Here is a 13,717-nt window from a genome sequence, read left to right on the forward strand (position 1 = left end):
TATCTCCCAGAGTTTGCTCAAACTCATGTCTTTTGAGTAAGTGATGTTATCTAACCGTCTCATCCTCTGCTGCCCTCTTCTCCTCTTGCCATTAGTCTTTCCTAGCATCAGGTGGTCCAAGCATTGGAGCTTTAGCTTCAGTACCAGTCCTTACGATGAATATTCAGGGTTGATTTCCTTTCGGATTGATTGATTTGATCTCTTTGCTGTCCAAGTTGTTTTATACTGGTAATGATTCCAGGCATTGTCAGAACAAATGGAAAACCTTTCCCAGAAAATACTTTTTTAGGCCTCAGAAGTCACATAAATAATTTCCCAAAGAAAACAGGTAACTCCAGCTAAACTAGGCCTCAAGGAAACATAGCATTATGAGTGAGAATCAGCAGAAAACAAGTATGACAGTGGGGATCTGCTGCTGCTGCTGCTGCTAAGTCGCTTCGGTCGTGTCCGACTCTGAGCGACCCCACAGACGGAAGTCCACCAGGCTCCCCCATCCCTGGGATTCTCCAGGCAAGAACACTGGAGTGGGTTGCCATTTCCTTCTCCAGTGCATGAGAGTGAAGTTGCTCAGTTGTGTTCAACTCTTCGTGACCCCATGGACTGCAGCCCAGCAGGCTCCTCCATCCATGGGATTTTCCAGACAAGAGTACTGGAGTGGGTTGCCATTGCCTTCTCCAAGTGGGGATCTATCAAGACTTTATTCAGACCATCAAAAACAGAATATAAATCAACTATGCTTACTGTGTTTAAAGCAGTAGCAGGCAAAGTTAAAAATGTCTAGAGAAAAAGTAAGATGTGATACAGTAAATTTGAAAATCCAGCTTTTAGAAAATACATAATTTTTGAAAGAAAAACTCAACAGATAGGTAGAAAAGCAGATTAGACACAGATAAAGAAGTCAGTTGGAAATAAACACTATTTGTAAAAATAAAACAAAACAAAACACGCCATGGGTCAATGAACTCACGGAAATTATAAAACATTTTGAATTGAATGACAAAAAAACTAACATACAAGTTTGGCCTCAGGAGAAAGTCTAGATAAAAGGTAAGACTTTGAATTCAACAGCTTGTGAGTGGTAACTGTACATGAGTGGAAAAAGTCAACCAAAGAGTAGAAGGGCCAATAATAGAATACTAAGAGCCATCATCTCTTAAAAGGTAGGAAGATACGGAAGGAGTCAAGCATGATATAAGGGGATGATCAGACAGTACCTCTAAGACCTGAGTAAGAAGGGACCCTACCCTAGTCCCTTGGGTATGGAGTGGAACATTTCTACTGGCTGAAGCAGTATTTCTTTCACACAATAGTATGAGACTGAGCTGCCAGAATAGTGCTTTTAGGTGACTCTCATATTGGACACAGGGTGAATTCAGGGCTTTGGGCTACCAAACCATCGAAAAAGAAAGGAAATATTCCAGGTGGAGGACAAAGATTGTCAAACTGGACAATAAAAGAAAACCCAACTCATTCGAAAACATAAAGATACAGGAAGATTTAAAACAAAACAAAAAAATCACCTCTCACAAATATGAACAAAGACAAAACTAATGTAGTACATTAATAATTAGATTTCAGGGAAAAAAGCATTAATAGCAATGAAACAGGACTTTAGCCTTGAAATTGAGTTATGTGGCCTGTGCTCTGGCTCCCATTGGTCTGTGTTTTCCAACTCCTGTACTGTCTCTGGTCTACAGAGCCTAGATTTGTGAGGTTGGGGACACTGTTCTTAACTCTGTCCACCTCCCTTCACTAGCACCAGGGAGATCACTCTACCCTCTCTGCAGGTTCTGTGCTGTGTGTCAGCACAGGCCATCTTACCTGAAGCCTTTCAAGACTGTTGCTCTGCTATGCCAACTGGCTCTTCCAGTCAGTGTCCTCTCATTTCTAACTGACGGTGACATTTTGCTCTCTAGGCTTGGGCTTAAGCCTTGCTGGTAGAGAAATGGACATTCCTTGCACAAATGAAACTACTCTTCTTGCTTCACCGTGTACCTCTGCATTATTCTTCCTGGGTGTGGCTAAGAGATCACAGTTTAGGAATGCAATAACTGTAGCCTAAAAAGTTCAAGAGAAGACATGGTTAGAATACATATTCTATGTTTATGTTAGAAAAGTCCAACGGCTAAATATAACTAGGAAATGACTTATTATTCACATTTTCCTGTATTCTGTGGGTGAGACTTGCATTTTTGGTAATTATCAATGAAACAGAGTAATAATCTTTGTTACTGGAAGCTAGTACTCATAATCGGAGAAGGCAATGGCACCCCACTCTAGTACTCTTGCCTGGAAAATCCATGGACAGAGGAGCCTGGTAGGCTGCAGTTCATGGGGTCGCCAAGAGTCAGGAACGACTGAGCGACTTCACTTTCACTTTTCACTTTCATGCATTGGAGAAGGAAATGGCAACCCACTCCAGTGTTCTTGCCTGGAGAATCCCAGGGACGGGGGAGCCTGGTGGGCTGCCGTCTCTGGGGTCGCACAGAGTCAGACACGACTGAAGTGACTTAGCAGCAGCAGCAGTACTCATAATGGCACAATGGATACACCATCATGAGTAAAGATGTAACCAGCATTAAATAAATGATACTAGGGAACTGTAGAGTTAAGCTCTACATAGTTCAGTACAATAGTAACTGCATTACTACTCTAATCACAGTGGGAGATATGAAATTAGCCAGGAACAGCACACTTGATATTAAAGAACATAAAGAGACTATATCCTTGGCCTATATACTAGAAAGACCCTTCACATCACTGATTGGGCAATAAACATACTCCTTTTCCTTATCCATTATTCTAAATATGCACCAACAAACCACTCTACCTTATATGGGACCATGGATTTTATAGTACATTTAAAAATTGTTTATAAAAGCCCTGTAAAAACAAAACAAAAATCCCTGCAGGCATGCCTGATTAGAGTCTAGGAGAAACCAGAAACCACAAAAATGTTATCTTGGAAATAGAGTGCAAAGAGATCAAATAGAATATGGAATGACAAATCCGTTGGATTTGAGGGTTAGAAAACTACCAACACCATAGCCACTGGGGGTGGGGAGAGAGAACAAATTTCAGTAGGTTGAATAGTGAGTGACGTGAAATTTGACAGTGACTATTTTTTTTGGTCAAGACTAGCTATAAACAATAGTAGACAGAAATGCGGGAGCAACTATTACATGGAGCATCAAAAATAATAATGAGTGAAATTGACTGCATTTGAGAAAATAAAAATTCTTGAGTAAATACTGGAGAGTGGGAAAAACAGATTCACTTAACACCACTAGTAGACAACTATAACTTTTTTTGGCCATGCTGAGAGACTTGTGGGATCTTAGTTCCCCAACCAGGGACTGAACAGCAGGTCCTCAAAGTGAAAGTGCAGAATCCTAACCACTGGACTTCCACGGAATTCTCTAATACCGACTCTACTCTTTTTCTTTTGGCTGTGCTGAGTCTTCACAGCATGCCTGGGCTTAGTTGCCCCATGGCATGTAGGAGTTTAGTTCCCTGACCAGGGGTCAAACTTGTGTTTCCCCCACTGGAAGGCAGATTCTTAACCACTGGACCACCAGGGAAATCCCCTCTTTACTCTTAAAAAAAAAGTACCTGAACAATAGAGATCTGGTAGGCAACATCGTAAGCAAGCAATCTTATTATCTGACATTACTAATAGTGGGGCCACTTGACATTGTGTCTCCTAATGTAATACAATATGAAAGGCACAACATAAACCTATGAAATATCTCCGTTAAAACCTTCAATCTAATTATGTTCTAGAAAATGAGACGAGACATAACCAAAAACCATGGGGTCACTTTAATGAAATCCTGGTTAAACATCAACAATTACAAGACGATGTAGGGACAAGTAAAAAAACTTAAATATGGGCTAAACATTAGATTGGAGAAGGCAATGGCACCCCACTCCAGTACTCTTGCCTGGAAAATCCCATGGATGGAGGAGCTTGGTAGGCTGCAGTCCATGGGGTCGCTAAGAGTTGGACACAACTGAGCGACTTCTTTCACTTTTCACTTTCATGCATTGGAGAAGGAAATGGCAACCCACTCCAGTGTTCTTGCCTGGAGAACCCCAGGGACGGCAGAGCCTGGTGGGCTGCCGTCTATGGGGTCGCACAGAGTCGGACACGACTGAAGCGACTTAGCAGCAGCAAACATTAGATAATATTGAAGATGGGTATAATGGCAACAGCCCAAACAGAAAGACAGGAGGCGGTGTTCATTATTTTCGGAGATTACAGGATAGAAGTTGTGGGTGACAAGATACAGACAAGTTGCAAAGCATGGGTGTGAGAAGGCAAGGGAATACCAGGTGATCTCCATGAAGTACGAGGCAAGGAGAGTAGGTTGGTCGGTGGCATGAAGAGTGAAGATTTGGAGTAGCTACTGTGGGGAATGGCAAAGGCAGCTGACTGGAGACACATAAAATTTTTTTTATGGGGTGCATGGACTTCCTTGGTGGTACAGGGGATAAGAATTTGCCTGCCAGTGCAGAGGACGAAGTTTTGATCCCTGGTCTGGGAAGATTTCAAATACCACGGAGCAACTAAGCTCACGCACCACAACTACTGAACTTGAGTGCTGCAACTACTGTGGCCTGTGCTCTGCAATGAGGAGCAGCCCCTGCTCAGCCAGTAGGGGAAACGTGCACAGAACAGATCTTTACGGGGCACAGGTGACGTGATGCTAAGGACTTGAATGTAGATTTTCCCATTTTTGCTCATTGTTAGCCCTTTGAGATTATCTTCCTTTCATAGAACTCATTGATACTAACGGCTTGTTTATTCGTCTAGACCATGAGTTTCTTGAGGTAAAGGGCCTTGACTTTCATTTTTGAGTTCCCAGCACCTGGCACAGTGCCTAGCATGTAGTAAAGTGAAGTTGCTCAGTTGAGTGTGACTTTGTAATCCCATGGGCAGTATAGCCTAGCAGGCTCCTCCGAAGGATTAAAAAAATACAGACTAAATAAAATAGTGACAGTTTCACATTTAATTCAGTCTTTATTGACCCTTCTTCTGAGTCAAAGCCCACAGATGCTGCTGGGTTAACTGATTATCTACCATGCTCCCAGAGCAACGTAAATGTAATATCCATTAAAAAAGTTCCATCATTGTGTTAATTGTATTGTATTGAAATTGTCTATTATATTTCTGTCTTACCTAGTAGACTAAAATCTTTTGAGATCAGTGATCTTGTAGCTTTGTATCATAAACCCAACAGTAGCTGGCAGGCATTTTCTGATCTAAGTTGAACAACTAAGAAAGACTACGTTTTGGTCTGCAAAAGCTTTATTTCTGCATGTATGTGTGATTTAACAAATACTTTTAACAAGCAAAATTAACAATATTACTTAAGTACAATCAACAATACAAGATAAAGTGCCAAATTATCTGAAATCAGAGCATTCTGGATAAAACACTGGGAAAAACAATGGCTTCCCCTTGTTTATAGGCATTAATAGCACCTCTTTTCTATTTGCTTCAAGTCTTCAAAATGGTAAGTCTGCTTTCCATGACACTGGAGGCAGAGTTTCCAGAGACACACCTTTAAAAGCTCAGAAATTGGGTTTAGGTGACATTTTGTGAGAAGAGTTCAGGAGACCACGCACTTTTACTTTCAGGTGCTGACGGTGACCAGTTTTCTGAAAATGGAAGGCAACATTTGACTTCCGCACAAGAACCACGTCCCAAAACTGACTCTTTAGAAATCCAGCCTGACCTTATATTGTTACAGTCAGGAGTTTTCTGTTTTATAACTGCTGCTGTAAGCATAGTCTTTAAATTTAACTCCTTCTTAATTAAGCATTTACCAGTTCTTTGCTTGCCATATTTCAGTTTTTTTCTTGGTAACTCATTTTGATCAGGAGAATTATAAGCAGCGTGGCATTTCCTTAGACCCGTGGCCCGGAATCCAAGCATATCTGAAGGAAACACTTTTTGTGTGGTAGGAGGGACCCACTCATCAGCGTCAGTTTCAAGGCACTCAGTGACAGGATGGTTGTTGGAGACCTCTGGTGGTGTACCAGATACAGTAGGGCTTCTGGATTTCTGGCCAGGTGTCTTTATATTTTTTGGACAGACAGGGGTGGCCTGCAGTGCGTCATTTGCAGAAGAAATCCTTGTTTTTTTATAGTTAGCATCAAGGTCCAAATAAAAGGCAGGTAATTTTTGGAAAGCTCCTTTCATTCCATGAATCCTACTTTGGTGGAATCCAGTAACTGGAGTTGACTGTGAACACGGAACAAAGTCTTGGCTATATTTAATATCATATTCTGAATCTGACTGAAAATGAGGTGGAGAGGGACAGGTTCTTGGATAGAGAGAGGCAGATGTGTTTTGCAAGGATAATTTTTGTGATGACTGGCTGGAGTTTTCAGAAAGTGATCTCAGTGAAAAATCAGATTCTGTATGATGACTTTCTGCCAAAGACTTTCCCCACTGTAAGAAAATATTCTGTGACCTTTTGGTCATTTCTGTTACAATGTCCATCTCTTTAGGACTATCATCAAAGAGATCCACAGAAGCATTGTAACTGCCTTCATGACCAGTAGAACAGTTCTGTGTTGGGTTATTACCAGTGTGTTCATAAAGCATTTCTCTCAATATATTCATACTTCTATTTGGAGTACTGTGAAGAGCTTCTAAAGGATATGTGAGTTTCCTGCAAATTGTCAAACTGTTGCCCTGATTCTTTGGCCGCCTACAGTATTGTTTATTTTCTAAGCTGGGAAACTTGGAAACAACATTATACCTCCTAGAATGCAAAGCTGTCAACTTTTCACTCATTTCTGAAAGTGATTTTTCTCCACATCCATTATTATATTTGCTGCTGAGACAAGAATGGTCAGCCTCTGAAGTATTGTGCTTACATGAAATTTCAGTCTCACATGGTAGAATTCTCGTAGACTTAAGAGCAACTGTTGTGCCTGAGCCTTTTGAAGATGGAAACAGAGCTGACAGATGAACATTTGGTAGAGAATGTTCAGAAATATCTCTTTTATTACCACTAAAAGAGAGAGCCTCTGCTCTGTTCTCTGGCTGTGATTCCTTATGAATGCTAGGACTTGGATTTGCTTCATGGTTGGAAAGGAAGTTCTCTCTGCTGGAGTTTGCTTTGACTGTTGCTGGTGGTGACCTTAAGGCTATACGTGGTATATGCAAGGCTCCAGGGGTTCTTTGTGGAGTCAATGATAACCTGCTGTGGTCCACATGCAGTTTACTGATGTCATTATCTAGACGACATTTCCTGCTGCTGGCATCTGTCTGGTTTACAGCGATTTCACTTTCGATAGCTGCCAGAAATTTGTTTAGGCTTTCAGAGAGTGGCAGGTCATCCCAGATCTCAAGGTCACAGTCCTGGGAACCACTGACTATTTCCTCAAGTCTGAGTGATGAAGATGGATAACACATACATCTCTGCTGAAAGCTAGGGAGGGTATCTACCTCCTGATTCTGGTGACATGTTATCTCATGCTGAGAATATGTAACTTCCACTGCACTGTGGAAGGATTTTGTATTCCTTGGTTCAAATCGCTCCTGTACTTTTATAGGGAATAAATTAGAGTCAGGAACTCCAATTTCATGATGATTGCTATGAACTGCACTTGGCTGATTAGCCTGTAGGCCAGGTTCTTCATCTAACTTTAGTGCTGAACTCTTTTTGTCCATATGTGAAACCAGGCTCCATGAACCCTGAATGGTATCAAGGCAGCTATTGGAACCAGTGGCCTCTGCAGAGGAGATGCACTTTCTGTTCTGGTGAAGAGTACCAATGGCCTTGCTTTGTTCCAAAGCTGAAAAACCATCATCTGTTAGTTGTGAAACAACAGAAGTGAGATCTAGTGATAGCTGCCAGAATCCTGGAAAATAATCTTTGTCATGGGGCTCAAAACAAGAACTGCTGTCAGGGCCACATAAGCTGCTGAGATCGCTATTCGAACTTTCTAAAGCAAGAAGGTGGCTATTAGGTGTCTGGGAGCCACAGCGAAGTTTCCTGACAGCTGAAAGCTTCAAAAGCCGACGGAAATAGTCAATGACAGTGAAGCCTACAACACTTGGGTCTGGTGGAATGATCTGGCAAGCTACGAGTGCTTTAACTACTCTCTTGCGGTCTGAGCACTGCTCTGAGAAGTTACTGGAACCTGAACCTTTTCCATGCTGGTTTTCAAAATTCTGTGGAAGAAGTAAATGAATTTAAATGAGAATAAATTTTTCTTCCTTTGACTTAAACATGAAACAGGGATTTAAAAGGTTAAAACAGATGTAGCTATAACTCCCACCCCCATAATTCAATTGCTCTAGCATGATAGGGTTATATGGAATTATAATTATGGGGAAATAAACCTTGGAGTAAAGAGACTTGTCTTCAAATTCTGTTCCAAACATTTCCTAATGTGGGGACTTTGGATAAGTTATTAGGAGCCTCAGTTTTTTCATTTATAAAGTAAGGATACAAAGGCAGGATTATTATATTAGCAATAACACACAAAAAATTGTGGTGCTTAGCAAATAGTTGTTGTTCAATAAATGGTAGTTACTATTACATTTCTCACTAGCTTCCATAAACTTTGAATGTTTAAAGGAATGTTCTTATATCGCTAAAAACAAAAAAGGAAAAAAAGAGGCATCTAAGATTTTAACACAGAAAACCTCTGTAGCTCCTAGTTTCAACTTCCCTTTGGGTTTTCTCACTGTTCAGTTGTGAAGTGCTGTGTTTCCTTTTTAAAGCCCTGATCGCAATACAGGCAAAATATTCATTTGTTCCCGTTAGCATACAAGAGACAGAAAAAGATTATTCCTTAAGAGTCAGCACGTTCTTCAGACTTTTTCTACAGTCACTTTTATATAAGACCATCCTTCCTAACATATTCTAAGAGTTATCAGTACTCAGTTACTTTGCTTTCAATGTTACTTCCCTCCTTTTTGTAGATAAGAGTTGATCAAAGTTTTACTATAGAATCTAAACCGAATTTAGAGAGCACAGTAAATACCAAATATCAAAACAAAATACCTAACGCTTATGAATTTATAATAAATTTAGATTTCTAAAACTCTGAAAGCCTTTCAACAGGGCTCTTCTAGCTTTTGAAAGAGGAACTTGTCATATACATGATGTTTTAAAGGATCACCTATAGCCTATTTTTATGTAGTTTAAAGGGTTTCTACAGGCCCTCACATTTATGACTCCTAAAAACTACTTAGAAAATTAAAAGTTTCACTACAATGGAAATATTAGCATAATACTAAGAACAAACTAGTCTCAATTACCGTCACTCCAAAAACAAAGTTTTGTCCGACAAAGCAAGTTTCCACTGCTTTAGTTAATAGGTTTTGGGTTGTATCACTGCCCAGAGTTTCTGGTATTTCACTGGGATCCTGAATGTACCTTAATTGAAAAGAAAATAAAAAATGGGAGAGCATGAAACTTTTAAGTTACATATAGAAAAAAGAAATGTGACTTTAACAGCTAGGTGTTTTGTTCCCTCTGAATTCCTATAGCCTAGAAAGACAAAAGCAGTTGATCAAGTGTGAATAAAGTAGATGCCTGTCTAGTAACCAGGCCTAGCAATTATTCTAAAAGTGGCAGTGGGAGAAGTGGTGGGATCTTTAGCCCTTCTCCTCAGTGTAGAGGGAAGTCTTTCCCCATCGCTGGCAATCCTGGCTGTGGTCCTTGGCTTTTCCTTTCTTCAAATCAGTTTGCTCACAGCTACAAGGAGATGGACAGAGATTTTCTCTCTCTCTATATATATACTTACATTGTCAGGACAACATCTTAAAAGGTCCAACTATGCAGATGAAGTTGCAATGCAAATGAAATAAATGACAAAATTTCAACTTCTGATATGTAAATATTCCTTCAAATAGCTTCTTCTACCTCAAGAGACCTTAGCCACTTGATTTGAATAATCCTTCAGTTTGAAATGATTTTACTTTCTTCATCTATATTTCTCTAACTTGGATTAAAGTTTTGTAATTTAATACTCTAATTACAGTTTAGTTGGTCTGAATAAAAGGAGCATGGTTTAACATTATCACAATATGTATTCATAAAATAAACATCTTTCTCTTTCTTTCTTATCTTTTTAAATGAACTGATGATTTGAGGTCAAGGGATCATCTTTTTACTAAATGCATATTATTTTAAAAACATATATCTTCAAACTTGATGTACATGGCTAGGAAAAGAATGCTTTAAATATTCTTACCTGTGCAAACCAGTGGCTGTGAGACCAAAAAATGCATCTAAGCAGCTTCCAAATACAGTAACGCCAAATAATTTGTTTGATTCTGCAACTTTTAAGGAAAGCTTGTATCTGTAAATAGCATTTTCAGCTTCACCAGTAGAGCCACATTTTGGACAATTAGATCTGGAAAAGTGCAGGGAAAAAAGAGATGTTCACTAACTTTTTTTGTGATGTAAAATAAATCTGGCAAAGTGAAGATTAAAAATATTTTCTGTACAAAATGTACAACTTACATTGTAAAATGATTTCAGATCAACCTCTTTTAAATTTTCTCTATTTATAAGTTACTTTTACTTGTGGGGGCAAACTAAATATAGCGAAGTAAATGCCACACCAAGGGAAGACCTAAAATTTAATGTCTACCTTCTGTTCAAAGAACAATGAGTAATCTTTAAATATTTATGAAGTTCCTAGTCATACTTTTCTCACTATGATAAGGATAACTTAACTTTTTAAAAATTCATTGAAATATGTTGAGAATTTATTAGATTACAGAAACTAGGTACAAAACATCTTGTTTAACTTGTGTTGCAATTATGGTCAAAGTCTTTCTTATAAAAAAATACTGTGTGTCAAGTATAACACTACTGTAATGCACTAGCTCTCTGGTCTCGGAATATATATTAAGATCTTTAAACTTAAACTTACTCATCTGTGAAATCCAGGATTGAAGAAGGATAAAATGAGGCAAAGTATAAGAAATAAAGTTAAAGAGTCTAGTATAGGGACTTCCCTGGTGGTCCGGAAGTTAAGACTTCACCTTCCAATGCAGAGGGTGCAGGTTCGACCCCTGGTCAGGGAGCGAGGATCCCACATGCCTCGTGGCCAAAGTACCAAAACATAAAACAGAAGCAATATGGTAACAAAAATCAATAAAGACTTAAAAAATTAAAAAAAAAAAAAAGAGTCTAGTATAGATCTTGTCAAATTAATGTGTTTAGTCTGCTGCTCTCTTATGATTAAATATTGGTTTACTGCCACTTCTGCTTATGTTTCCCTCTTTTCTAGTTGTTTGTACTATTTTGGAATTCTGCTACCCATCTTTAACATTCTTAGTTTAGCAAACTGACCCCTTAAAACATCTTTGGTAATGGTTAATCCTAGAATGTTTTTTCTTCATGTTGCTAATGATTTGGCTTAAAAAAAGTGGAAAAGTGCAAACAGAAAATAATGTTAAAACATAGCGGTATAAATTTGATTGCTTCCAGATAGCCACTGCTGCTGCTGCTGCTGCTGAGTCACTTCAGTCGAGTCCGACTCTGTGCAACCCCATAGACGGCAGCCCACCAGACTTCCCCGCCCTTGGGATTCACCAGGCAAGAACACTGCAGTGGGTTGCCACTTCCTTCTCCAATGCATGAAAGTGAAAAGTGAAAGTGAAGTCGCTCAGTCGTGCCCGACTCTTAGCGACCCCATGGACTGCAGCCTACCAGGCTCCTCTGTCCGTGGATTTTCCAGGCAAGAGTACTGGACTGGGGTGCCATTGCCTTCTCCGAGATAGCCACTAGGGGGAGCCTTAATTCCATGACTCACAAGGTGACTATTTTGAACAAAGGTTAATCCTTCATGTAAATTACTGATTCGCCCACATTACATTTGTGCTAATTATTTTTTTATCCACAATGATAATGGAACTGTGACAATCCATTCATATAATCTTAACCAAATTGGCTGGAGTTTGTGTTGTATTCTGGGCATAGAATAAGTGAAGGTAATCCACTTACCAGGGTGATAAAACCTCACTAGTACCAAGCTCTAGTGAAATGAATTAGTGTTTTAAATGTTTTAAACATATATTAGAACTTGTTCAAAAATTATGTATTAATAATGCATTCAAGTCTAATGCAAAATTCTTAGCAAACCTTAGAATTAATATGCATCAGTGTTTTACAATTTATAAACGTTTTCACAACCAAGGTAAGAGAAACCCAAGTAAGACGGTAGGCGCTGAAAGAGGGCATCAGAGGGCAGACAGACTGAAACCACAATCACAGACAACTAGCCAGTCTGATCACACGGACCACAGTCTTGTCTAACTCAGTGAAACTAAGCCATGCCATGTGGGGCCACCCAAGATGGACGGGTCATGGTAGAGAGGTCCACTGGAGAAGAGAATGGCAAACCACTTCAGTATTCTTGCCTTGAGAACCCCATGAACAGTATGAAAAGGCAAAAAGATAGGATACTGAAAGATGAACTCCCCAGATCAGTAGGTGCTCAGTATGCTACTGGAGATCAGTGGACAAATAACTCCAGAAAGAATGAAGGGATGGAGCCAAAGCAAAAACAACACCCAGTTGTGGATGAGACTGGTGATAGAACCAAGGTCCGATGCTGTAAAGAGCAAGATTGCATAGGAACCTGGAATGTTAGGTCCATGAATCAAGGCAAATTGGAAGTGGTCAGACAGGAGATGGCAAGAGTGAACATTGACATTCTAGGAATCAGTGAAGTAAGGTGGACTGGAATAGGTGAATTTAACTTAGATGACCATTATATCTACGACTGTGGGCAGGAATCCCTTAGAAGAAATGGAGTAGCCATTATAGTTAACAGGAGTCCAAAATACAGTACTTGGATGCAGTCTCAAAAATGACAGGATGATCTCTGTTCATTTCCAAGGCAAACCATTCAACATCACGGTAATCCAAGTCTATGCCCCAACCAGTAATGCTGAAGAAGCTGAAGTTGAACGGTTCTATGAAGACCTACAAGACCTTTTAGAACTAACACCCAAAAAAGATGTCCTTTTCGTCATAGGGGACTGGAATGCAAAAGTAGGAAGTCAAGAAACACCTGGAGTAACAGGCAAATTTGGCCTTGGAATACAGAATGAAGCAGGGCAAAGGCTAATAGAGTTCTGCTAAGAGAACTCACTGGTCATAGCAAACACCCTTTTCAGACAACACAAGAGAAGACTCTACACATAGACATCACCAGATGGCCAACAATGAAATCAGACTGATTATATTCTTTGCAGGCAAAGATGGAGAAGCTCTATACAGTCAGCAAAAACAAGACTGGGAGCTGACTGTGGCTCAGATCTTGACTCCTTATTGCCAAATTCAGATTTAAATTGAAGGGAGTGGAGAAAACCACTAGACCATTCAGGTATGACCTAAATCAAGTCCCTTATGATTATACAGTGGAAGTGAGAAATAGATTTAAGGGATTAGATCTGATAGACAGAGTGCCTGATGAACTATGGATGGAGGTTCATGACACTGTACAGGAGACAGAGATCAAGACCATTCCCATGGAAAAGAAATGCAAAAAGCAAAATGGCTGTCTGGGGAGGCCTTACAAATAGCTATGAAAAGAAGAGAAGCAAAAAGGAAAGATATAAGCATCTGAATGCAGAGTTCCAAAGAATAGCAAGGAGAGATAAGAAAGCCTTCCTCAGCGATCAATGCAAACAAATAGAAGAAAGCAATAGAATGGAAAAAACTAG

At 39.7% G+C, this 13,717-nt stretch overlaps 1 protein-coding gene across 3 annotated transcripts in view; it reads right to left on the reverse strand.

The window, feature by feature from the left end:
* Positions 1-5,303: 5,303 nt before the first annotated feature.
* The window catches only part of DDIAS (DNA damage-induced apoptosis suppressor), a 22,624-nt gene continuing 14,210 nt past the window's right edge, over positions 5,304-13,717 (reverse strand). For all 3 annotated transcript variants that reach the window (XM_010853221.1, XM_010853223.1, XM_010853222.1), the window contains 3 exons: positions 10,228-10,389; positions 9,290-9,407; positions 5,304-8,194 (listed from right to left, as the gene is read on the reverse strand). In XM_010853221.1, coding sequence (XP_010851523.1) covers positions 5,591-8,194; positions 9,290-9,407; positions 10,228-10,389 — 2,884 coding nt within the window. In that variant the 3' untranslated portion in view covers positions 5,304-5,590. The remainder of the gene's footprint in view (positions 8,195-9,289; positions 9,408-10,227; positions 10,390-13,717) is intronic.

The sequence above is a fragment of the Bison bison genome, unplaced genomic scaffold (genome assembly GCF_000754665.1).
Source record: "Bison bison bison isolate TAMUID 2011002044 unplaced genomic scaffold, Bison_UMD1.0 scf7180017864324, whole genome shotgun sequence".
NCBI lineage: Eukaryota > Metazoa > Chordata > Mammalia > Artiodactyla > Bovidae > Bison > Bison bison.